Here is a 26,925-nt window from a genome sequence, read left to right on the forward strand (position 1 = left end):
CTGGGTGAAATTTATTTTCCTCATCTCTCCTCTAATCCTTCTACCAATTACTTTAAGTCTGTGCCCTCTGGTTATTGACCCCTTTGCTAAAGGAAACGAGTCCTTCCTATCCACTCTATGTAAGCCCCTCATAATTTTATACACCTCAATTAAATCTCCCCTCAGCCTTGTCTGTACCAAAGAAAACAACCCCAGCCTATCCAATCTTTCCTCACAGCTAAAATGTTCCAGCCCTAGCAACATCCTCGTAAATCTCCTCTGCACCCTCTCGAGTGCAATCACATCTTTCCTGTAATGTGACCAGAACTGTCCAGTTCTGGTCGTCACAGCTGTGGCCTAACTAGTGTTGTATACAGTTCTAGCATAACTATGCTCTGCTAATAAAGGAAAGCATTCCGTATGCCTTTCTAATTGTCCTATCTTTAAGGATCTGTGGACATACACTCAAAGGTCCCCCTGTTCCTCCACACCTCTCCGTATCCTCCCATTTATTGTGTATTCCCTTGCCTTGTTGCCCCTCCCCAAAGGCAATACCTCTCACTTTTCTGGATTGAATTGCATTTTTCACTCTTCTGTCCAACTGATCAGTTCATTGATATCTTCCTGCAGTCGAGAGCTTTCCTCTCCACTGTTAACCACAGGGCCAGTTGCAAAACACCCGTCAATCACTACTCTTTGCTTCCTGCCACTGAGCCAATTTTCGACCCAATTTGCCACTTTTTTTGGATCCCATGGGCTTTTACTTTTTTGATCATCCTCCCATGTGGGACCTTGTCAAAAGCCTTGCTAAAATCCATGTAGACTACATCAAAAGCACTGCCCTCATTGACCCTCTTGTTACCTACACTCAAAATTCAATCAAGTTAGTCAGACACAATATTAAAAACAGAAAATGCTGGAAATCTCAGCAGGTCAGACAGCATCTGTGGAGTGAAACCGGTCGGTGAACCTTTGTCAGAACTGGCAAAAGTTCAAAATGTAACGGATTCTTAAGCAAGTGCACGGGGCACTGAAAGGGGGAGTGGAGGAAAGAACAAAAGGGAAGGTCTGATAGGGTGGAAGGCAGGAGAGATTTGAGACAAAAGGGATGATCGGCCAAATGAGATGGTAATGGCACAAGTTAGGAAACAAGAGAGGAGTCAAGATAGGGTGTAAATGGCAGAATAGTTACCAGCTGCATGGGAAACAGAGAAAAAATAAAAAGGGAGAGCCAGGGGAAGGGGTTGTTTGTTTTTAAAAAAGGAAGGAAAGGAAACAAAATATGGGCAGAGGTTATGGTCTGAAATTGTTGAACTGTATGTTGAGTGCCTAAACAAAAGATGAGGTGCTGTTCCTTGAGCTTGCGTTGAGCATCATTGGAACAGTGTAGAAGCCGGGAATGGAGCGGAGAATTAAAGTGACAGGTGACCAGAAGCTCGGGATCACGCTTACGGACTGAACGGAGATGTTCGGCAAAGTGGTCACCCAATTTGCATTTGGTCTCCCCAATGTAGAGACGATCACATCGTGAACAGCGAATACAGTATACTAAATTGAGTAAATCGCTGCTTCACCTGGAAGGAGTGTTTGGGTCGCCGGGCAGAGGTAAAAAGGACAGGTGTTGCTTCTCCAATGCTTGCATGAGAAGATGCTGTGGGAAGGGAAGTGGGTGCTGGGAGTGACTGTGGAATGGACCAGGTTGTCACAGAGGGAGTGGTCCCTTCGGAATGCTGGGAGGGGAGGTTAAGGTATGATTGGTGGTGGGATCACGCTGGAGGTGACGGAAATGACGGAGGATGATCCATTGAACGTGGAGGCTGGTGGAGTGAAAGGAGAGGACAAGGGGAATCCTGCCATGGTTCTGAGAGGGAGGAAGGGGAAGGAGTGAGAGCAGAAGTGCGGGAAATAGAACGGACACGGTTGAGGGCCATGTTAACCACGGCGGATTTATCTCCTTTCAAAGATGCTAAACCCCTTAATAATTCCCCTCATGTTTATCCCATCCAATATGCCACACTCTTCCTCCTTAATTTCAATGTCAGAATTGTCCCCCTTCTTTACAGAAGATATATTTCTTTTTCTCGCTGCAAATGTCACTAATGGAATTTGACTAACATAATTTCCGAGTTTCTTTGCTTTTACAAATGATTTGAAATCAAGCTGACCAGTAAAGGTAAGAAGCCTTTTTGAGGATAAGTATCCCAATGGCTTGCATTTTTGATTACTTTTTAAAAAATCTTCAGAGCAAGTCTGGCACGGACAGAGATGCAGATGATTATGCCATTTTGTTTTATATTATACTAGGTATTTGAAACAAATTATTCTTCATAAAATTATTTAATTATGTAGCAGTACAAACTACTGACTATATATAGTCACCCACCCACAAGTTTCATGTTTTAAAAAAAAAAAAAATCATTTTTTTTATGTTGGTGTTTTGGACTCCGCTTGTTTCCCTTTTCTCACACGTTTTCTCTCAATAGCAGGCAACTTGTATGTTGATGAAACCAGCGGAGTTTCTCTTTTATATAAAGAGAAGCACTTTGATCTCTGGGAAGTCCTGTTATAAGCTTCTTTCAATGCTGGTGTTCACACCTCTCTTTCTACATTTTTTTTTTTTTGCCTCTTCCTTTGAAACTACACAGCACAAAGAGATGTCCTTTATCCACACCTGAAGCAGGCATTAGGCCCTATGGATCTGCAAATCAGGGGCCTAATGCTTGCTTGAGGTCTCGGCTCCAACATTGGTTTGCCCAGCGGCGGCAGCTGGCATCATCATGGGCTATACTGGGGGGGGGATTTCTTACCTTACAAAGAAGGTAAGAAACTTACCTGAATGTGGATCAAGGAGGCGCAGCAGGAGTGCTCCTCACAAACCCACATTTAATCCTCTCAACTGCTGCCACTACCAACCCCTGATCTTCCCTTTCCCCCTCCCCCATCCAGGACCCACTTACCTGATGGCTGCTGACACTCTCAACAGGTGCCTGCAAAAATTGGGCGCTCCCGAATTTCTGAGCCATGGTTTTCAGCTGGGATTGCTGGATAGTAATTGGGAAAAGGAACCCTGATACCTGAACCTTTTTTTTTTCATAACTGTGCCCCTCACCCCAGCTCATCTACACTGAGGTTAATTGTAGTATTCCCTAGAGTTTAGAAGAATGAGATGTGAGCTCATTGAAACACACAAAAAAATTCATAAAGGGCTTGACCGGGGTGTATGCTGGGAGGATGTTTCCCCAAGCTGGGTAATCTAGAACTAGGGGTCACAGTCTCAGAATAAGGGGTTAGTCAGTGAGGAGAACTTTCTTCATTCAAAGGGTTGTGAATTTTTGGAATTCTCTACTCCAGAGAGCTGTGGATATTCAAGACAGAGATCAATAGATTTTTGGATAATGAGGAAATAAAGGGATATGGGGATAGTGCCAGAAGATGGAATTGAGATAGAAGATCATCTTAGGTGGCAGAGCAAGCTCGACGGGCCGAATGGCCTATTCCTGCCACTATTATGTTTCTACTGCTGTCTCCACCTAAATCAGTTAACTTTGCAAAGACCATGGATTAAACATGGGACCTTCTGGTCTGTATACTTTGCTACATTATATGGTGCCTTTAGACATTAGGTAATATCACATTTGCACATTGCATTAACTGACAGTTATTCTGACTTGGGACAATGAAGTTCTCATTAAATTTTCTTTTTTTTTCTTAACAGATTAAGTCTAGTCGACAAAATGAAATTCCACTCTTTTATTCTATCTCTGGACCTGGAGCTAATCAGCCACCTCGTGGAGTTTTTACCATCGATAGGAACCGCGGTTTTGTTTATGTGCATCAACCTTTGGACCGAGAACAAATAGCTAATTATCATGTGAGTTTCATTACTTCTAATATTTTGTGTGCTGCAGTGTCTTATTGGTAAAATCGCCTTGATACTTTCAAGTGTTCTTCTGCATGAGTCAGGAATCAGCCTTGCACAATGTCAATATGATGACCTCCTCTCTTCTCGGTGCTGCTAACTAATGACCCTCGCTCCGGGGCTGCTCCATTAAGTGGGGAAATTAAAGTGATGGGATGAGCTAAAGTTTGAGCAATAACACTGTCAGTATAACACATGGTAATTAATTTATGCATCCATTTCAACCTAGAAATCTAACAAAGGCTGACCAACAGCTTCAAAAAAGCTGACCACTCAAGAAGGCCCTGATTATAAGCCCATGATGTGAAAATGATCAGTTACGTGGGTTTTTAGACTTTAGTAATATACCCAGCGCTCCTTCACTGGTATTGGAGAAGGAAAAAACATAATACATGAAAGTCTGAAAGAGAGTTTAAATGTTGGAGACAAAGAGTCTCAAAAATAATTGGTGGGGCTGGGGGGGTGGGGGGGGTCAGACATGCACTGCCAGAAGGTTTTGAAGTTTTACATGAAAAATTCTGGTTAATGTTAAGCACAATTTAATAGATTTATTTTTTAGCCATATGAGGCCCCCTAGGCAAAGTTATCCAGCGTGGCTTGGCCTTGGTACCATGGAATGTGATATCAAGCTAGCTTTAAGAAGTACTTTGGAAGTCCATTGGATCTATAAACATCAGCCGATGTTTAATGTTTTGCTAGCACGGCGAGAGCGACTGGTTTCTGAAACATTAAAACTTGGGCATCCAGGACCAGACCTCTGGACACATGTATACACTTAACGCCCTTCTGATAGGCATCCGTAACCAGACTTATGGTGGGCGTAAAGGAAAGCCAGCTGCTGTTGCTGAGATTTGTAGGATTGCTGGGCAAAATATAAAGCTCTAGCAACAACTGGCATTTGAATTCATTTTTGGTTAGACTGAGACCCCAGTTACATAGTACAATCACAACTCTAGATTGGAAACATAAGAAATAGAAGTAGGAGTAGTGCACACGACACTTGAGCCTGCTCCGTCATTCAGCAAGATCATGGCTGAACTTCGACATCAACTCCACTTTCCCTATCTCCATATTCAGTTGCATAGTGACCTTTGGACCTTAATTTTTTGGCTGAAGTTTCATTCAGGGTGCATTAACTCCAACTGCCTCCCCCATCTCCACGTAATGGGGTCAAGTTTCGGCCTGAGTTGCTCCTATTTTTTTTGGAGCAACTAGTTTAGAATGGAGTATCTTACAAATTGCAATTCTCGGCATTTAGTTTGTTCCAGTTCTAGTGAGTTAGAACAGTTTCATTTTAGAACAGATTTTTTTTTCAAAATGGGGTGTGTCCGGCCACTTGTGCCTGTTTTGAAAGTTTAGGCAGCGAAAACTTACTCCAAACTAACTTAGAATGGAGTAAGTGTAGATTTTTCTATGCTCAGAAAAACCTTGCCTACACTGAGAAAATCAGGTGTAAGGAAGAGAGCTGGGAGGGGGGAAGGGAAGTTTACAAACATTAAACACTTCACTTTTACAAAGAGCCATCATCAATAATAAATGATAAATAAATCAATCAAAAAAAAATTAAATACATTTTTTTTAAATCATAAAAAATTAAGTTTCTATTCGCTGACTGCAGCAACGGGAGCCCTCCAACAGTGTGCTGGGATGGGCCCCCCCCCAGTGTGTCTCTGTCTCTGACAGTGAGGAGGGGGGGGGGGGGGGAGAGAGAGAGAGAGGAGGAGGAGGAGGAGGAGGAGGAGGAGGAGGAGGAGGAGGATTGGGAGGGGAGGGGAGAGAGGAGAGGAGGGGTGGGGGAGCAGCAGGCAGCAGAGCGGGAGCTGAACGGAGGAGAACTGGAGCAGGAGCTCAAGGAGGGAGGTCCAGACCTATCTTCGCCCCAGTGAGCCCATTTGGCCAGAGCTAGGGGCGGCGTGCTTCGGGCCCCTCCCACACAGCCTTGGACGCCTGGAGCTACTGCACATGCGCGCACACTGTAGCGCGCATGTGCAGAGGTCCCGGCACTGTTTTCAGCGCCGAGACCTGGTTCCGCCCCCCACTGCCCTGAGGGCCTGGATCAACCTGAGGGAGGGGAGAATACCGAGGTAAGTTTTTGGCGCGGTTTTGAGCGTGGAAATCAGGTGGCGGCGCGGCCTGAAACTTGATCCCATACCGTGGGATAATTTAACCAAAAACGGAGAAAATTGTGGCTGTGGTGCTAGCCCACCTGCCTCCCTTTGAAGTTATTTTAATGTCATCTGTTTTCAACATGGCTGCTTTTCGCATTGTTCTAAAAGTAGAGTTTTGTTCCTTTTTTAAAAAAAATACAAAGAACTAAATTTGAGGACAGTTCCAGAGTCCATTTTCTCTTTTAGTTGGCCACAAATCTTCTGACGTCTGAACAATATGGATTTGAAGTGTGACTGGGACAGATTGGGAGGTAGCTAGGTTGGCAGTGGTAACTTTAATGTGTCACCATAAATTCCTGCCCCCACCCATACTAATTCCGCTCCTATTTACCATTACAAATCGTGTACAAGTGAATTCTGTAGTAGCACCACTGCACTGATGCTGATTGTAGAGTATAATAGAGGAAACATATCCTACATATACTAGTTTCTTGAAATTTTAATGCAAGACATTTTTCAAATGTCAGTCCTCTTTGGACTAAGAGGAACATTTCATCACTTAAGAGACCACCATAGGCATCCGTTGATGGTAAAAGCATCTATTGGCTTCAGGGCTCTTAACACTTAAAACACTATCTCTGGGATAGGGGGAATTGATTTAATAACTGACAAGGTGAAGTGTACAAATCTGTGTTTCAATTTGCTATGTACCAAGTAACTAGACCATATGCTCAGTAGGGCTTACATTTCTCATTCAAAGTAGAGTGTTTCTTATTGCAATGGTTTTTGGTTACTGTATTGACCATCCTTCCCATCCCTTCTGTGCAGCTGCGCGCTCTTGCAGTTGATGCAGTTGGAGAAAATGTTGAAGACCCAGTAGATATAATCATCAACGTCATTGACATGAATGATAACAGACCGCAGTTTATCGCTCCGACATTCTATGGCTCTGTTCCTGAAGGATCTACGCCAGGTAAAATAGACTATCTCTATTCAAGATCAGATTTCTGAATCCATAATAAGCCAGTAATTCGCTGACCATAGTTTACCCTTGTGGATCTGTATCAGATGGGGCAATACCAGGAAAGTCAGCTATTTATTTTATATCACTATCCCAAATCTAAAGCCCATTAATAGTTGACTTTCATACAGCTTCCTTTTGAATTCAGCCATGCTTATGTAGCTTAAATATAGTTTTGAAGAGATATTGTAGAAAAAATCTTGTGGGAAAAATCTTCAATTTTTCAAATGCGAGAGAATGGTTTAATCCTACTCATTAAAATATCCTGATTGGTCTTCATAGCTCCGATATACTGTTGCATCTATTTATGCTGTTGCTTTTTCAGGGTTGGTGCATGAGAATCTTAGCAGCTGCTTACTCTGAACCTTTGCTTTGTCTCTGTTTTCTATAAACCCTGAGTAAGTCATGTATGGCTATCTTGTTAGAAGTGCCATTTCAATTCAGCAATGTTTTTCTAGAATTTTAGGTGGACAAGTAGCCATATAAATGAAGACCTCTAGTACAAAATTTACACAAGTCCTGTAATATGGTACTCAACAGAATTTGTGGTGAGTCCTTGATTTGGTGGAAACTGCAAAGAGAAGGTTCCCATTCCACAATCTAATCCAATCATGGCAATGAATGGCCCACCAAAATGAATGAATACAAACTGCGCCAAGCCTTTAGTTATCCCCTAAATTGTTTTTAAAAGAAAATTAGGATAACTTAAAATAAGCATTTGCCTATCCTACTCCATGCAGTTGAATATAAAGGAGTCACCATGACTTACTCAGGGTTTATAGATGGTTGAATCTCCCAAAGTACAAGGGCTGACAAATAAAAACATAAGAATATAAGAAATAGGAACAAGAGTAGGCCATAAGGCCCCTTGAGCCTGCTCCGCCATTCAATAAGATCATGGCTGATCTGATCATGGACTCTGCTCCACTTCCCCGCCTGCTCTCCATAACCCCTCACCGCCCCCCGCCCCCCGCCCCCATCGCTCAAGAAACTGTATTCGGTCTTAAACTTATTTAATGTCCCAGCTTCCACAACTCTGAGGCAGCAAATTCCACAGATTCACAACCCTCCGAGAAGAAATGTCTCCATCTCAGTTCTAAATGGGCGGCCCCTTATTCTAAGATCATGCCCTTTTATTTTAGTCTCCCCCACCAGTGGAAATATCCTCTCTGCATCCACCTTGTCAAGCCCCCCTCATAATAACCTACTCAGCCGTTTCTCATAAGTCAACCCCCTCATTCCCGGATTAACCTAGTGAACCTTCTCTGAACTGCCTCCAAAGCAAGTATATCCTTTCGTAAATATGGAAACCAAAACTGCATGCAGTATTCCAGGTGTGGCCTCACCAATACCCTGTGCAGCTGTAGCCAGACTTCCCTGCTTTTATACTCCATCCCCTTTGCAATAAAGACCAAGATTCCATTGGCCTTCCTGATCACTTGCTGTACCTGTCTACTGTCTTTTTGTGTTTCATGCACAAGTACCCCCAGGTCCCGCTGTACTGCAGCACTTTGCAATCTTTCTTCATTTAAACGTCACTCAGATGGTTAACCAGGCCCCTCTAGCCAATGCAGTGGCCCACCCCTACTATTGTTTTTGTCGGGAATGTTGAATGTGGCTTTGCACTGAGAGCAGTTTGATTTCTGCCTTTTCCAACCATGAGCTTGCTTCTGAGCATTCTTGCTTCTCAGCATGATAACTTATCTGGATAGAGAATGTTGCAGTAGTATGGGAGCAGCAATGAGGTCTGAAGTCCTGCCTCATGACATTCTGGTTGAAAGTGCTATATTTAATTTTTTTAAATATAGTGGGGCTGAAATTCACCCCCGCCGGAAATCTGGCGCACCTACCGTTTTCAAAGTGTTTTTACCACTGCATCAGATGAGGTGGCCTCTTTCACGAAATTCAGCTCTTTGGCAATTTTTTTTTGGAGCGGACCGAAAGTCAGTCATAATGGGGGCAGTAGTGCAGCGGTAAGCCCTTTAGAGGGGCGGAAGTGGGGCTGGGATGGAGTCTCGGTCGCTGTCAGTCAGCAGCAGAGAGATGATGGCGTCATCACGTGTGCTTCACCACCTCTCTCTCCCCTCACTTAAAGAGCCACCAGGGAGGGTTTCAGCCGGGCCAGTGGCCTGGCACCCAAGAGGGTGTGCTAGGCTGCCTGTTGGCTCGGCCGAACCTGGAGGCATAATTGTCCAGCTGACCTGGAAGTTGGTCAGCAAAAGAATTAAATGGCAGCTGTGGCAGTGGGGACTCTCCTTTAATGGCCACCACACAGCCAAGTCCCCCACACAGAAAACTAGATGCACCGACAGAAAAAGCTACCTGAATGTGGCTGCAGGTGTGAGGGATCGGCAGTGCGCGCATTGATGACTCACTCAGGAGGGGTGGGAAGCAGCGGGGCGGAAGTGGGAACCGCCAGAAAATTCCCCGAGCTCAATTTCGCTTGCGGCGGACATTGGACCGGAAATCAATGGCCAGTCAGCTCCACCACGTGGCTGTCATTTTGCAACAGTTACAGGCCTCTTCGGGGAGCTGAATTTCAGCCCCATTGCCTTCAATATAGTAGCACTTGCAGCTTTGTCTCTTGTACAATGAATAAAGTTACACCTTAACTGACCTTTGGTAAAATGTGGACTGTTTGTTATCATCGGAGTGAGGACAATGCTGAAAGGACAATATATTGCTGATTTGTGAAAAATATTGGTGTGGCATTGGCACTATTTCAAAGTGTACATGTCTTTCTGTTTTCCTCCCCTTTAAAACCGATTGGAGGAGAAATCAATATGTTGGGGCCTATGTAACCAGTGCTAGTGAGTTAATGTGTGTTTGTTTTGGCAGGTACTGCATTCATGAATGTAACGGCCACAGACCAAGATGAACAAGATAATGATAATTCTATAGTTTGGTACTCCATTGTGAATCAAGTTCCAGTTGAGCCACGTTCACCGATGTTTACAATTAGCTCAACAACTGGGTTAATCACTGTGCTGCAAGCGGGACTTGACCGAGAGGTGAGTGACCATAGAGTGCGGAGTTGGAACGTCTCAAACGTTCAATCCCTTTTTAAGGTGGAATCAGCCTTCGATTGAAGGTATGCTCTAATATCGTGGGGTGGATATGACGGAAATCACGTGATTGCCCTCAAGACTTTCAGATGCAACCATGTGACCCTTCTTTGCAGCCATATTTGAACATGGCCTTGCTATAAGTGACTAATCTATGAGAAATGCTTTTTAAGATGGGAGAGATGAGGTGAATTTGGAAAACGTACTACATGTAAAACTGCACAAATAATGCACGCCAAATCAACTATCCTAAGGACAGACTGACTGAGTTTTATGCCACACAAAGTGCAGCTGGGACAAAAATGGGCAAGTACATTATGTAGAATGTACTTTGATTTAAAGAATGATTACTCAATGTGCATAAAAATCTTATTTTGGTTATACTCCCCACTTCGGGGCAACCTGTGTCATAGTGATCTGTGCTATGTAGATGAACCTACAACCCTTGTGCGAAGGGCTGTACTTATCCAAAGACTGAGTCAACCATATAGAATCTCTGTTACCTGCTGTGTTCTTTGACAATGTGCTTGCTGCCATTTTAACCCTGAAGATTTGGGTCGCAGGGAAGGTGCCCACCACAGTCAGGTGAGTGCCTCATAAATATTCAAAAGTCAGGGCCCGGTAATGTAGTTCAGATCCTGACACGATTTTAACAGAGAATCGTGCGATCCTGGAACTGGAAATAAGCAGGATAAGGACAAGAGGCCTAGATAAGTTTCATTTTAAAATATGTGTAACACTTCCTGGGCCTACTCTGCCCCTGGTTTCCTTCAGACCCCCCCCACCACCCCAGATCAGATCAGCATAGGCAGTCCCTCAAAATCGAGGAAGACTTACTTCCACTTTAAAAGGGAGTTCTCAGGTGACTGCACAGTCTATTGCGGGAATTACAGTCTCTCTCAGGTGGGATAAGCAGTGGTTGAATGAAAGGGTGGGTGGGGAGTCTGGTTTGCTGCACGCTCCTTCCGCTGTCTGTGCTTGGTTTCTGCACTCTCTCGGCCACGAGTCTTCAGGTGCTCAGCACCCTCCCGGATGCGCTTCCTCCACTTTGGACGGTCTTGGGCCAGGGATTCCCAGGTGCTGGTGGGGATGTTGCACTTTATCAAGGAGGCTTTGCCGGTGTCCTACTCTGCCCCAGGTTTCCTTCCCCCCACCCCAGATCAGCTTAAGAGTGCTGGTGAATGTTCCTTCAGGTCCCCAACGGTGGCCTCCTTCTGCCTGAATCCTTGCTCTCGCTCACTGTCTTCGATGTCATTTCCACCTGCTTCAGGTAGGGGTCAGCTTTGCCAAATTTAAATGAGGCCTGGAAGTTAAAATGGCCCTGGCCTCATGCTGGCACTTCGTGGATACTTCCCTCCTGCAGCGCCCCCCCCCCCCCGACCCCCCACACTACTTTCACCCCAGGTTCTAATCGAGGTAGATGGGTGGTGCATCTTCAATGGATTCGACCTTAAGCTTGTGTCCCAGATTTCCGGAGATGATTGAGGAGTTGCTACATTACAAGACTGAGGATTGGGATCTTGCACTGTTATCACATTGCTAAATAAATTTTGGGTTATGCAGCCTCTGAATGTTAGGTTTACAGGGAGTTAAATGGTAGCTGGTTGCCAGGAATATTAATTGATTCAGTTTACTACCCAAGTTGGACATTTCTGGGACCTGCTCCCCTCTCTCGTCTGGCTGGAGTAAAGAGTATCCAAGAAAAGCTTGGTTTCCAGGGTCATTCTTATACTTTAGGATCTGTTGATTTTAAGGGGATGAAAAAAAAATTCCCTTGAAGGAAGCAAAAAAAACACCTAATGCAAGAGGCTCTTGGGATATTGTTGTTTCGTATGATGAGAAAAGCTTATAATGGGATGCCTAATTTGGCTATCCTGGACACCATCCTCATGGCAGCATTTAGCTGCATGTCCACGATTACTTTGTGCTGGCTGCAGGACCATGAGACCGAGCAGTACTCTGCTGCAGAGTAGACTAGGGCCACTGCTGCAGTGCAAAGTGTTCTGGCTGTGCTCCCCTGTGATGTCCCAGCGAGTTTCTGGATCAGGTTCAATTTTTTGGCCAGTGTTGGTGAGATGAGGCCGTTGGTGAGAGTCCCATCCAAGAGCTCTTGGGATCAGGAGAGAGAACAAAGCAATGGCCACTGTGCATTCTCTCTCGATGAACAAGTCCACCTGTGAGCTTCTTGCCACTTTGTTTAAAATACCAGTCCCTGTCTTCCATAAGGCCCATATGTGATACTGTAGCATGCTGCTGTTGATCCACTCTCCACTGTTGCATCCTCCAATCCAAGATTAAATAGCCTGCTTATATCTATTTCTTACAGGATTGTTAAGAAGCTGGATCATTTTCCTTAATCCCAAGATCCTATGTTCTCTGGTTATCTAGATGTTGTGTTTGCAAGTGATGCAGAATTTAAACTCATCAGCCATAACAGGATAATGTTTTAAACAAAAAAATATAGCTTTGAGGTTAAATAGCACTGTGTACAAAACTGTGGTTCAATGTGTTGCTGTTCCACTATGTTGAATAGAGGTGCAGGCATGTAATTGCCCATATGGCGAGCACCCAGCTTTAAGTATGTTCTTGGGGAGCAACCAAAATATAGGGTCAAATGGCTTGCCATAGAAAAGCAAATGGTGCATCATCTCTTTTGTGGACATCCAAGTGTCTGGTTTGAGCAAAATAGTTCTGGGAACAGATTCAACTGACCACTGTTCTGCATCTTCTCAGATTTTATATCAATTGTGAAGGTTTTGATCAGGTGAATAGGGTAAAACTATTTCCCCGGTTCATGAGTCAGAGAAGAGGGGGCCGAAATTCACCCCCACCTACCGTTTTCTAAGTGTTTTTATCGTCGCATCAGCCGAGGCGGACTCTTGATCCATTTTCAGCTCTTTGGCAATTTTTTGGAGCGGAGTGGAAGTCGGTCATAATGGGGGTGGAAGTGGGGCGGTAAATGCTGGTGAAGGGCAGAAGTTGGGGTGGAACCGAGTCACCGCCTGCTGTCCGTCACGACATGTGTGCGGCACCAAGCTCTCCCCATCACTTAAAGGGGAGAGCGTTTGGCATTTTGAGACATCGTCCACTGGTCCACCAGCCGAGCCAGCGGTCTGGCACCCAAGAGGGTGTGCCAGGCTGCCTATTGGCAGCCCAGCTGAACCCGGGGGGGCATATTTGGCTGGCTTATCTAGAAGTCGTCTGGCAAAAAAAAATATGGCTGCGGCAGTACGCCCTCCTCTCGAAAGGCTGCTGTGGCGCTCACACAAAACAAGGTGCAAAGACAGAAAAAGCTGTCGGCACCACGCGGCGCATTGATGATTTTTCTTGAGGCCCGTTACCGACATAAAGCGGCGGCCAGGCGGTGGAGTCGAGCGGCCGCCGACATCTAGTCCTGTGGCCGCCACGATCGAAATTTACCTCTGGGAATTTCCTGGTGATCCCCACTTCCGCCCCGCTGCTGATGACCATCCGAAAGACGTCATCAAAGGGCGCACTGCTGATCTCTGACACCATATTTGCACCTCCCGTGAAATTTAGCTGGAAAAGTCATCAACCCGCCGCGCGGTGCCCTCGACAGCTTTTTCTGTCGGTGCACCTTGTTTTGTGTGTGAACCGCAGCAGTGCAGCGGCCCTTCAAAGGGAGGGCGCACTGCTGCGGCCGCCATGTTTTGTTTTTGCCCGTTGACTTCCAGATTGGTTGGCCAATTATGCCCCTGGGTTCGGCCGGGCCGCCGACGGGCAGCCTGGCACATCCTCTTGGGTGCCAGACCACTGGCCTGGCCGAAACCCTCCCTGGTGGCCCAATGGACCGATGTCTCAAAATGCCGAATGCGCTCCTCTAAGTGAACGGCGTTTTGACGCACACACGGGTCGTAACATTATCTCCGCTCCGCTGCTGACTGACAACGGCGGGGACTCGGTCCCGCCCCAACTTCTGCCCCTCACGAGCACTTGCCGCCTCATTTCCGCCCCCATTATGAGCGACTTCTGGTCCGCTCCAAAAAAATTGCCAAAGAGCTGAAAATGGTTCGAGAGTCTGCCTCATCTGATGCGACGGTAAACACACTTTTTAAAAAAAATGGTAGGTACGCCAGGTTTCTGGTGGGGGTGAATTTTGGCCCCACAGACTCTACAAGGTGGCTCTACCGAAAACTTGTCAGGTGACCTAGTCACATAATGTTTTTATTGTATTTACAGCAATGGCTGCATTATCACAGTAGTCCACTAGCTGGAGCCATATATTACACTTTCCCCTCATAATGAAGAAATAATTATAACAAAAATAATAATAACTTGCATGGTTATACATAACAAAAGATATGGACTTATTTTGTCATATTTACAAATCAAACTTAACCACTGGTTTTCTGTTTCGAAGAGGACACCTTCGCTCTTGAACAGAATTTCCCAAACTTTGTGTTGAATTTAGACTCCTAGGCTGAGCCTGAGGAGAGTTTTCCTCCAAGGGATGCCCTTGATCTACATTTGAACTCTCCAACTTCAGACTGTTTGTCTGCTGGACTCGAACTTAAATTCTGACTTTCTCTTGGACTTGTTTCTAATACATCTGGTGTAGGATTTGCTACTGGTCCTCTACTTTGTAACAAGACTATCTGATCAGTCTGAAATAATCAAATCATTCCAACTTTCAACTCCTTCCAAATCTATAAGTACAATATGAACAAACCTAGCCTGTCCATTATCAAACATCTTGACCAAATATGTGTGAGGACCACATATCTTCACTACTCTTCCTGGTAACCACTTTAATCATTTATGGTGATGGTTCTTCATTCTAACCGTCTGAATCAATTTCACACTTCTCTCACTTACTCTACCTCCTGTCATGATTCTCTTTCTGTCTTGATAGTCAGTAGAAGCGACACAATCAGGTTTGGCTTTAGCAACGAGAACCTTGGTCATGACTGTCATTTGAGAAACAACTCTGTTGGTGTTCTACCAGTAGTTGTATAAGGAGTACAGGTTGAACCTCCCTTATTCAGGACCTGGCCTGCGCTGAATAAGGAATTTTGCCGGATGATGGGAGGTCAGCGGCCCGAGGTTGGGGAGTGGGGGGGGAGGAAGTTGGGGAGGGGAAGGAGGTCGGCGCCCCGGGCAGGCCCGAAGTGTTGGTGGGCTACGAAGGAAGTGTTGGCGCAGCCCCCAGTGGGCAGAGTATCAGCGCGGCCCCCCAACTCAGGGTGGAGGTTGGCCGCATTCTGCGCATGCGCCGCCGGAATCATGCCGGACGAGGGGTGGTGCCGGTTAAGGGAGTCCAACCTGTATTATGATAAGTAATTAGAATATTTGCTAATTTGGATCCAGCATTTGCTTGAGGGCACATTTTACAATTTGTACTGTGCTTTGCTGCACCATTTGAAGCAGGGTGGTACAGTGGAACTTTGGTATGTTTCACACCGTTTCTGCTCATGAACTGTGCAAATTCTTCTGAACAAAACTGCAGCTCATTATCAGACACAATTTCTTCTGGGAGGCCATATGAAGAAAACCTCTTAGCAAATTTTACTTGTTGTTTTCTGCATCGGAAACACTTCTACCCACTTCGAATGGCTATCAATCACAATGAATAATTGTTGTCCTTCTAGCTCGGCAAAATCTACATGTAACCTTTCCCACACCCTGGGAGGCCATTTCTATGGCTTTATTGGTACTGATGGTGGTTTCTGATTGTCGATTGACATGTTGTACACTGACTAACAATGTACTCTATCTTTACCTAAACCTAGCCACCATAAGTAACTGTGCAAAACTCTGGTCAAGCACATTCCCAGGTGCTGGTCATGAAGATCTCCTAATAATTTGGACCTGAACTTATTTGAAATAACTACTCTTGCATCCCACATGATACAATCTTTATCCACTGATAATTCATTCCTACGAACAATGTATGGATGAATATCTTTCTCTGATACTTGGTTTGGCCAGCCATTTGCTCTGTAATCATACACCTTTGACACAACTGGGTCACGCTTGGTTGCTCTACCAATCTCTTCAGCTGTGACTGGCAGTTCATCAATGTATTTAAAAAAAAAAAAATAGATCACTTCTTCCCTATTGGGTGTAACTTGTGATGGGGATGGCAACCTAGACATAGCATATAAGCATTACTGTGATCAGCTGATTGTACTCAATGTCATGCATATATGCTGACAAAATCAAAGCTCATCCCTGCATTCGGCTGGAAGGTTGGAACTGGGGACTTTGGATGGAGGATTGCTGTCCGGGGCTTATGGTCTGTTATGATGGTAAACCTGCAAAAATACAAGTATTTGTGGAACGTCTTGACCCCAAAAATCAATGGCAAAGCTTCTCTTTCGATCTGCGCATAATTACGCTCATTAACAGAGTGCATGAAGCCAAGCAATTGGTCTCTCCTACCCACTATGTAGTACATGAGACCACTGCCCCAACTCCTTATGGAGAGGCAACACATGCTAGCTTGATATCCTTATATACGTCATAGTGAATTAACATGGTACTCTCTACTAACTGGCTTTTACACTTCTTGAATGCTGCATTGCATTCTTCTGACCACTTCCAATACACTTGTTTTTTCAACAGCTCATTCAGTGGATATAACACTCTAGCCAAATTTGGTAGGAACTTCCCATAATGGTTCAAAAGACCCAAAAATGATCAAAGTTCAGTGACATTCTTGGGAGCAGGTGCATTTCTAATTGCATCCAGCTTTCCCTTTGTTGGATGTAAACCATCTTTGTCCACTCTGTGCCCTAAGTACTCCACTGAGCTTTGAAATAACTCACATTTGCAAGCAGTCACTTGTACTCTCTGCTTCTCCAGCCATTTGAGTACTTGATTCAATACATTATTATGGATTTGCCTGTTTGGTGCTGAAACTAGTATGTCATCTAAATGACATACTACCCCTTCAATGCCTTGAAAAATCTGGTTCATCACCCCTTGGAATATGGCAGGGGCAAAAGACACTCCAAATGGTAGCCTATTAAATTGATTAAGCCTAGATGAGTATTTATTGGATTTGGACTCCTCACCTAGCCCAAGTTGTAAGAATGCATTTGTCAGATTTAACTTTGAGAATTTTATGTTCAGAATAACTCCAAGACTGTGTATACTGTAAGCTCAAACTGTTGTGACCTTGGTCTCTTTAATGTAACTCCAGAGTGAGGAAGTAGCATAGTAAGCTGCCTTTTATACCCATTTGCCTGGGGTGTGCAGGTGACCCTTGGGTCTCCAACAGGTGCGCTCCCTGGTGGCAAGTCTTACACACTAGCAAAGTTTGCATACATAACATCACTTACCCCCCCCCCCTCCCCCCTCAAAAGTCTTAGATACAAGTTATTTACAAGTTGAGGCGCTCTGGGGCTCTATGTTCCCAGATTGATCACCTGAGTTGAAGTCCTGGCATGGGTGAGTTGCTCGGATCATTGCTGCACTGCCGTGTGGCTGGTCTGATCGGACTGTCGGGCATGGTGGGTTCATCCTCGTGGTTGACAGCGAGGTCGCTTGCTGGTTGGGTGTGTGTTGGTGGATCAATGATGGTAATGTCCTCTTCAAACTGTTCTTGGTTGTCAGTGAATCGCAGTTTGGTCAGATGCAAATGCTCTCTGCACGTTTGTCCATTCAAATGTTTGACAACAAACACTCTGTTCCCCTCCTTAGCTAAAATAGTGCCAGCAACCCATTTGGGACCATGACCATAATTAAGAACAAACACAGAGTCTTTAACCTCAATGTCGCACAATCGTGGTACACGTTATGCTAGTATCGCTGGTTTCCACATGATCATTAAGATCCGGGTGGACTAGGGAGAGCCTGGTTTTGAGTGCTCTCCATTAACATCAGTAAGCGAGTGGGGTCACATCTGGTAGCTGAGCAGAACCCGAGATAACCGGGTCTGCAGAGAACTGTCCGCCATGTGTTTCAAGCTCCGCTTGATAGTTTGGACTGCCCATTCCGCTTGACCATTGGATGCGGGCTTAAACGGGGCACACCTGATATGCTTGATACCATTACGGGTCATGAACTCGTTAAATTCCAAGCTGGTGAAACATGGTCCATTGTCACAAGGACGTCGGGCAAATCATGGGTGGCAAACATGGCCCGGAGGCTTTCAATGGTGGCAGTGGACGTACATGATATTATTATACATTCAATCCATTTAGAGTAAGCGTCCACTGCTACAAGGAACATCTTTCCTAGAAAGGGGCCAACGAAATCTACCTGGACCAAGGTTTGGAGGGTGATGACCACAGGCTCAGTGGGGCCTCCCTTGGTGCATTGCTTAACTGTGAGCAAGTGTTATATTGGTGTACGTATGACTCCAATTCCGAGTCAATGCCGGGCCACCAAACGTGCGACCTGGCGATAGCCTTCATCATTGTTGTGTATGTGGACTTGTATGTACTCTGTACAGCCACCAGAGGGCTCATCTCCTGGAGTCCGAAGGGATCCCATAATTCTTTGGGAACACAGGTATTTAAGGAGGCCTCACAGGTTGGAGAGGCATTCTGGAGACCTGCAATAAAAGACTACGGTCACACTTTACTTTGAGCTCACAATGTTCAGTCTGACTCTTTCTCCATACATAACAATCATGACTATGCCTGGGTGGGTACTGTGTAGATCGCATATAAACGTTTCCCTGCCTTTTTTTGGCAAAACCACAGGATTCCCCATAGGAGACAATTCTAATGGATAGACATTTCATCCTTGCATCGGTAAAACGGCTTAATTTCGTCTTGCATTTCCCCGGGAACAGCTGACCAGCTCCCATTTAAGGATGCAGCTTTTTTACTAGTGATAGCACAGGGTCCTGACTAATCCAGATCCTGATCTGGCGAGCCGTGACGCATGACCCCTCGCTCTCAAAAACATCCATTACAAGAAGCAAGTCTGTGGGTTGCGCCATTTCCACCCCAGTGGTAGCCGACTGAGGGAATCAACACAGTTCTCAGTGCCTGGTCTGTCGGATTAGATAATCATACACAGATAATGTTATTGTCCATCTTTGAATGCGGGACGAAGCATTGGTATTAATACCTTTGCTTTCTGAACAGCGAAATGAGCGGTTTGTGGTTGGTTTCGAGCTTGAACCGGAGTCCAAATAGGTATTGGTGAATTTTCTTAACCCTGTATATGCATGCTAAGGCTTCTTTCTCAACCATACTGTAGGCTCTTTCAGCCTTAGAGAAACTTCTGGACGCATATGGAACCGGTTGCATTTTGCCTGACACATTGGCTTGCTGTAACACACAACCAACCCCGTACGAAGATGCATCACAAACTAGTACTAAACATTTACACAAGTAATACAATACAAGTAACTTGTTAGAACATAGCAGGTTTCTGGCCTTATTAAAGGCTGTCTCTTGAGATTTACCCCAGTCGTCACCCTTGCGTAGCAATAAATGCAAAGGCTCCAGCAAAGTGCTCAACCCCGGTAGAAAGTTACCAAAATAGTTCTTGAGTCCCAGGAACGAACGCAGCTCCATCACATTCTGTGGTCTGGGTGCATTCTTGATGGCCTCTGTCTGGAGTCCGTGGGTCTGATGCTATCCGCCGCAATCTTTCTCCCCAAAAATTCGACCTCTGGCGCCAGGAAAACACACTTGGAGCGTTTCAGCCTGAGTCCCACTCTGTCCAGTCACTTTAGAACCTCTTCTAGGTTGTGCAAGTGTTCGGTAGTGTTGCGACCAGTGATCAGGACGTCGTCTTGAAACACCACGGTGCGCGGAACCGATTTCAACAGACTCTCCATGTTCTTCTTCTGGAAGATGGCTGCAGCCGAGCGAATCCCAAAAAGGCATCTGTGGTATATGAACAGTCCTTTGTGCATGTTGATGCACGTCAATTTTTTCGAAGGTTCAGCCAACTCCTGTCATGTAAGCAGAGGTTAGATTCAGCTTTATGAATGACCCCACTCCCTGTTCCCGGCTAGCGTTGCGAACAGGCCATCCGCCTTGGGTAGTGGGTACTGGTCCTGTAATGAGACTCGGTTGATCGTTGCCTTGTAGTTTCCACAGATTCTGACACTGCCATCGCTTTTCAACACCGGGACTATTGGACTAGCCCACTCATTGAACTCGACTGGCGATATGATTCCCTCTCGAAGTTTCTCCCGCATCATATATGGAACCGCTCGTGCCTGGTGGTGATTGGGTCGTGGATCAGGGACTAGATGGATCTGCACTTTGGCACCTGTGAAGTTGCTGATGCCTAGCTCAAATAATGATAGAAATTTGTTTAACACTTGGGCACACGAGGCGTCATCCATCGAAGACAGTGCTTTAATGTCGTCCCAGTTCCATCGGATCTTTCCTAGCCAGCTTCTGCCGAACAGTGTTGGGCCATCACCTGGTACAATCAATAGTGATAAATCATGCACGGTTCCATCATACAATACCTTCACTGCTGCACTGCCAATGACTGGCATAAGCTCTTTGGTGTAAGTGCGCAGCTTTGTGTGAATCGGGCTTAGTTTTGGCCTTTGTGCCTTGTTGCCCCACAGTTTCTCAAAAGCCTTCTGGCTCATAATTGACTGACTCGTCCCTGTGTCCAATTCCATGGAAACTGGAATGCCGTTTAATTTGACTTTCAACATTATCGGAGGGCTTTTGGTGGCGAAGTTATGTACTGCATACATTTCCTCTTCAGCCTCGGGTTGAATTGCGCCTCACTCGTTCAGCGTGCTCCACGCCGGATTGGTCATCTTCTGCCGACTCTGCCACGAGGTGAGTTGCAGTACGTTTGCACATTTGCTAGAGGTGCCCCATTGTGCCACAGCTCTTTCACACATAGTGCTTGAATCGACATTGATGGGCTCTATGATTGCCCCCGCAGCGCCAACATGGTGTTAATGGATTCACATTCACGCCCCACAGTGGACTCTGAGTCATCCTAGGTCTGGCCTCTGCAGGCGTTCTGCCTACTGAAGTTATTTTATGCACAGTACTTGCTAGTGAGCTACGATGCTGCAAAGATATCTGTTTAGTGTTGGCGTTCGTGGACGTGAAAACCTGGGCTATCGTGATAGCCTTGCTCTGATCTGGGGATTCAGCAGACAGCAGTTTGCGAAGAATGATCTCGCAGCTGATTCCAAGCACAAAGTCCTGCAACATTTCTCCCAAAAATCCAGCAAATTCGCACGGCCCCGCAAGGCATCTTAGGTCGGCAACATAGTTCTGGCCCTCGGAGCGATGGTGCATGTAAAAGTGATACCTGGTTATTAAGATGCTCTCCTTCTACTTGAGGGGTTCCCAAACAAGCGTGCACAACTCTGCATATATCTTGTCCGTTGGTTTCATCGGTGCTGGCAGATTTTTGACGAGGCCATATAGCATGGACCCACAAACTATGAGGAGAATCGCCCTGTGCTTGACCGCGGTATCTTCCGTATCCAGCTCGTTGGCCACGAAATACTGGTCAAGATGCTCAACGAAGGCTTCCCAATCATCACCTTCAACAAATCTCAAGAATACCAATGGCAGCCATAACGGCGTGTAGTTTGTGATCTGTTACACGTTGCCAATTGTTATGTTGAGAATAACTCCAAGACTATACTGTAAGCTCAAACAGTTGTGACCTTGGTCTCTTTTTAATGTAACTCCAGAGTGAGGAAGCAGCATGGTAGGCTGCCTTTTTATACCTGCTTGCCCAGGATGTGCAGGTAACCCTTGGGTCTCCAACAGGTGCGCTCCCTAGTGGCAAATCTTACACACTCGTAAAGTTTACATACATAACAGAGAAGATCTGGCCATCTGTCAGGGTTGTGAACAAATCTTCTACATTTGGCAATGTATTGGGCAGATTAGCCTCTAGAACTTGGTTTACGGTTAGTTTATAATCACCACACTACCTTACCATCTTGAGTACAACAACAATAGGTGTAGATCAATTGCATAGATATATCTTGGAGATAATGTTCTCAGTCTCTAGTCTTCTGAGTTCTTGCTCAACTCTGACTGCATATGGTACGGGATGTGGCTTGCAGTAAACTGGTCTAACATCCTTCTGTACTCTGACACTTGCCTTGAAGTCTTGGATTGGATTGCCTGTTTCACAGAACACCTTCAGATAGTTCTTGATGACATCATCCTTCGATGCAAATCTCATTTCAACACAAAATCTCATTCCAATCCAGCTTCAGTGATCCCAACGAATTTCTATCCAGTAAGGCAGGCTTGTCTCCTGCCACTACTAAGAAAGGCAAGCTCTGAAATTGATCCTTGTATTTCACCGGGATGGTGATGCGTCCTACCACAGGGATTTGCTCTCCTGAGTAGCCTCGCAGCTCTATCTTTGACCTCCAATGCAAAGTCGCTCAACTTGCCGAGATATAGCGATACCAGTGCTACACTCACTGATGCACCAGTGTCAATTTCCATGGGTATCCTGATTTCTGCAATGTCTATTTGGATGACAATACTTCACGAATCGTTGTTCAGTACCCTTGTGCTCCTGATGACTTGTATCTCTTGGTCCTATTGCTTTTCTTCCATGCTATGTAGTCGCTGGGGATTTCTACCTCGAGCATTCAAAGTTGATTTGCACTCCAGTCGGCATGCCTTCGCAAGATGTCCAGTTTTCTTGCAGAAGAAACACTCTGCCTTCAGATATGGACAACTTTGAGCTTTGTGTTGTCCCAGGCACCGATAAAGCAACTTCATTGCGCTGTTACCATTGCCAATTGCTGAGGCTTGGGGCCCAACTGCCTTTTTCTTTTAATCTGCAAGCAATTCCCCTTGGTTGTCTGTCGACTGGAAATGGTACGAAATTCTCGGGAGTATTGGTCGGCCATATCCATCAACCTAGCTGTCTGACAAGCTAAATCAAAAGTCAAGTTAAGGGTTGTCAACAACTTTTTTTATCTCCCTTTTTTTCATCCTACAAAGTGGGCAGACAATGCTCGGTCCTGAAAGTTTCCGAAATGACAGTGAATGGATAGCTTTTTTTAATGCTACAATGTACTCATTGATACTCGTCAGTTACTTGATTTTGTATTCCAAAACGATAACTTTCAGCAATTTCCAGGGGCTCAGGACTGTAGGTCTATTGTCACCTGATGTGTCCTTTGGCTTGACTGGAACAAGCACATTTTTCAGGGTTTCCTACATCTCCTGGGCTTGCTTCAGTCAGGCAAATAGCTAGTTTTCTTTCTAACATCACCTGGTTACGATTTTCATCAGGGACTTTGACGATACTATTTGCGGTGAAAAACATTTCTAGCCACTTCACATACGCTGCTCCAAAAGCTTTATCAGTTGCATTGGAACTCACCAGAGTGCTCTATTATTCCCATAGGCGCAGCCATCTAGACTCCAAGTTCAGCCAAGTGTGCTTGCAATTTACTTTGGATTTTTAGCTGTGCTGCAAAACAAACAACCCCTCAAAGTCGCTCTGTCATTCGCCAACAAACATTTCATAGAAACATAGAAACATAGAAAATAGGTGCAGGAGTAGGCCATTCGGCCCTTCTAGCCTGCACCGCCATTCAATGAGTTCATGGCTGAACATGCAACTTCAGCTAGGGTAACCAGAAATCCGATCCTACGTTGCCAATGTGATATATTCTTTGACATCACAAATGCACAGACTACAAGATGGCTCTTCCGAAAACTTGTCAGGTGACCTAGTCACATGATGATTTTATTGTATTTACAGCAATGGCTACATTACCACAGTAGTCCACTAGGTGGAGCAATATATTACATCTGTGACCACTATTTATTAAACCACCAGTATCTGGATACAGGGGCATGTGAAGTTGAGATTTTTTTTGATGGGACGTGCCCCAAAAGGGCTCACTGTATTGGCTACAAGAGCATTAGTGCCTTTAAAAATATAATTAATTGTATATGTTGTTGTTCCATCTTATTTTTTCAGAATGTAGATAAATATACGCTTACAATTCAAGCAGCAGATACGAAAGGGACTGGTCTGACCACCAAAGCTACAGCAATAATCACGGTCACTGACACAAACGATAATGCCCCGCAATTTGAGACAAAATCGGTAAACTTTTTTCTTATTAAATGTGTTTAAAGTTTCTCTCTCCAATGAGGTAACTGGGTCCATAAACTTGAGATGCAAGTAACCGTTCTAATTATTTTGTTGAGGTGGATTTTGAAGCATTGTGTTCTAAAACAGATGTATTGTATTCATATATATTTTTGGGGAATTATGTTCACACCAGTAAAGGATTTACCTTTACCTTGCTGGGAAATGGAATGTTTCCACCATGGTCAGAATTGAGCAGTTCCAAGTCAGCTGTAATATGATTAGATTCAGAGCAAGAATCCCTCTACTCTGGTCCAACAATGTGCCTCAGCACAACCTCAGGCGAGCACCTCCAATAACTGCATTAATGCAATGTTTTTCCATTTCTGACATGAGCTATCCTGTGACCTATGAATGCGATGTCAATTAGCGGGGCTGTTAACATTGAGCAAATCTTGGATTAGAGGCAAAAATAATTTGGATCCTTACAGCTATAGCAGATTAATAAAATTGGGCTGATTTTGAACTGACAAGCCACTTGTGAAAGAATGTTTTACCATATTACCATGTAGCCACTTGCAAAGTTACAGTTGACTGAATTTTGATGGGTCTGTAAATAATTCTGACTTTCAATAAAGTAGTGAATTAGTGACCATAATTGATCCACTTTTGTTTCCAGTTGATACAGTACATATTATGACTATCAGTAGATGCATGTGGATAAACCTTAATTTCTGCAAATTCTGCTCCACTCAGTGATTTAGTCGCTAAAAGCCCTATCTAATGTGGTGAGAAACCATATACAGATCAGGAAGTCCCAGTTCTGATCACTGATGCCCTGGATCATAATCCAGTGACATGTGGGCAGTGATTGGGATCAAGATCAGAATTGCCTGTAATGTTGGTCAAGGGCTAATGAATGGTCAATTGGGCAAAGTGCCAAAGGGTTGCCGGACCTGTGGAACTGCAGTAGCTTCAGGAGAAAAGATACATTTTGGAGTTGGGGAGAGGGTAGGTGGAAGGAAGGAGAGAGTAGTCGTCCTATCAACCTAGGCCTGGAGATGGGGCGGTGTGCTAAACCGCAGTCACTAATGACCATATTTTTCTGATTTGCAGTTTACCGTTGAAGTTCCTGAAAATGAAGTGGATTACGATGTAATGAGACTCTCTGTAACTGACGCCGATCTGCCTCGTACACCAGGCTGGAAAGCAAATTTCAGTATCATCTTTGGGAATGAGAGGCAGCAGTTCTCTATGGAGACTGACTCTGACAATAATGGAGTTCTTAAAATAATTAAGGTATGGCATTTAATTCTGTTTGTAACTGCTGTAGGAATGTTCAATGTCAGATAATGAAAAAAATTGTGCATTTACTGGCAATTGGTTCAAACTGGTGAGGTCTGGGAGTTGGTTTCCCATATGTCTTGTTGGCCACGGGTATGGCAATTGATACCATGGCACTAATCCATTGAGAATTATGAGAAGGTGCTAAAATACAATATGTAGCTCTTGGGTTTTACTTTTAATTGTGATCAAGATAATTTTAAAATCTAGTTTTAAGGGCCCCAAGTTTCCACATGATTTGCTCCTGATTTTTAGGAGCAACTGGTGGAGAACGGAGTATCTTAGAAATCGCAATTCTCCACATTTAGTTTTCTGCAGTTCGAGTCAGGTAGAACAGTTTCACTTTGGAACTGAATTTTTTTTTTCAAAAGGGGGCGTGTCCGGCCACTGACGCCTGATTTGAAAGTTTCCACAGTGAAAACGTACTCCAAACTAACTTAGAATGGAGCAAGTGAAGATTTTTGTATGCTTGAAAAAACCTTGTCTACACTTTAGAAAATCAGACGTAGGTTACAAATTAGGGGGGGGGGGGGGGGAAGGGAAGTCATTAAATTCTACAATCAATCCTTAGTTTATACTTATACAAATATTATACAAATAAATCCAACCTGAACAAAGAAAAGATTAAATAAACCATGTTCCTACCTGTGTGAAAGTGCTTCAGGCAGGCCTTTCAGGCAGTGGTGTGGCGTCGGTCTCGGGGCAGGCAACAAGCAGCGCTTCAGGCAGCGGTGTGACATCGGTCTCTGGGCAGGCAGCAAGCAGCGCTTCAGGCAGCGGTGTGGCGTCGGTCTCGGGGCCAGGCAGCGGTGTGACATCGGTCTCTGGGCAGGCAGCAGGCAGCGGTGTGGCGTCGGTCTCGGGGCCAGGCAGCAAGCAGCGCTTCAGGCAGCGGTGTGGTGTCGGTCTCGGGGCAGGCAACAAGCAGCGCTTCAGGCAGCGGTGTGGCGTCGGTCTCCGGGCAGGCAGCAGGCAGTGGTGTGGCGTCAGTCTCAGGGCAGGCAGCAAGCAGCGCTTCAGGCAGCGGTGTGGTGTCGGTCTCAGGGCAGGCAGCAAGCAGCGCTTCAGGCAGCGGTGTGGCGTCGGTCTCGGGGCCAGGCAGCGGTGTGGCGTCGGTCTCTGGGCAGGCAGCAGGCAGCGGTGTGGCGTCGGTCTCGGGGCCAGGCAGCGGTGTGGCGTCGGTCTCCGGGCAGGCAGCAGGCAGTGGTGTGGCGTCAGTCTCAGGGCAGGCAGCAAGCAGCGCTTCAGGCAGCGGTGTGGTGTCGGTCTCAGGGCAGGCAGCAAGCAGCGCTTCAGGCAGCGGTGTGGCGTCGGTCTCGGGGGCAGGGGCAGGCAGCAAGCAGCCTTGGTGCTTGAGGCAGGCCTTCATTCCCCGCGAAGATGCAGCACCCGACGGACTTGAGGCCATTTGGCCATGGGATTGCAGCAGCGTCAGTGGCTGGTCGGGAGCAGCAGCAGCCTTCGAGCTGTGAGGGGGACTGACTGCTA

At 45.5% G+C, this 26,925-nt stretch overlaps 1 protein-coding gene across 3 annotated transcripts in view; it reads left to right on the top strand.

The window, feature by feature from the left end:
- The window catches only part of cdh31 (cadherin 31), a 232,429-nt gene that overhangs the window by 184,364 nt on the left and 21,140 nt on the right, over positions 1-26,925 (top strand). For all 3 annotated transcript variants that reach the window (XM_070898170.1, XM_070898171.1, XM_070898169.1), the window contains 5 exons: positions 3,695-3,850; positions 6,835-6,979; positions 9,866-10,038; positions 23,980-24,108; positions 25,210-25,392. In XM_070898170.1, coding sequence (XP_070754271.1) covers positions 3,695-3,850; positions 6,835-6,979; positions 9,866-10,038; positions 23,980-24,108; positions 25,210-25,392 — 786 coding nt within the window. The remainder of the gene's footprint in view (positions 1-3,694; positions 3,851-6,834; positions 6,980-9,865; positions 10,039-23,979; positions 24,109-25,209; positions 25,393-26,925) is intronic.

Source organism: Pristiophorus japonicus, chromosome 13, assembly GCF_044704955.1.
Source record: "Pristiophorus japonicus isolate sPriJap1 chromosome 13, sPriJap1.hap1, whole genome shotgun sequence".
NCBI classification, from domain to species: Eukaryota; Metazoa; Chordata; class Chondrichthyes; family Pristiophoridae; genus Pristiophorus; species Pristiophorus japonicus.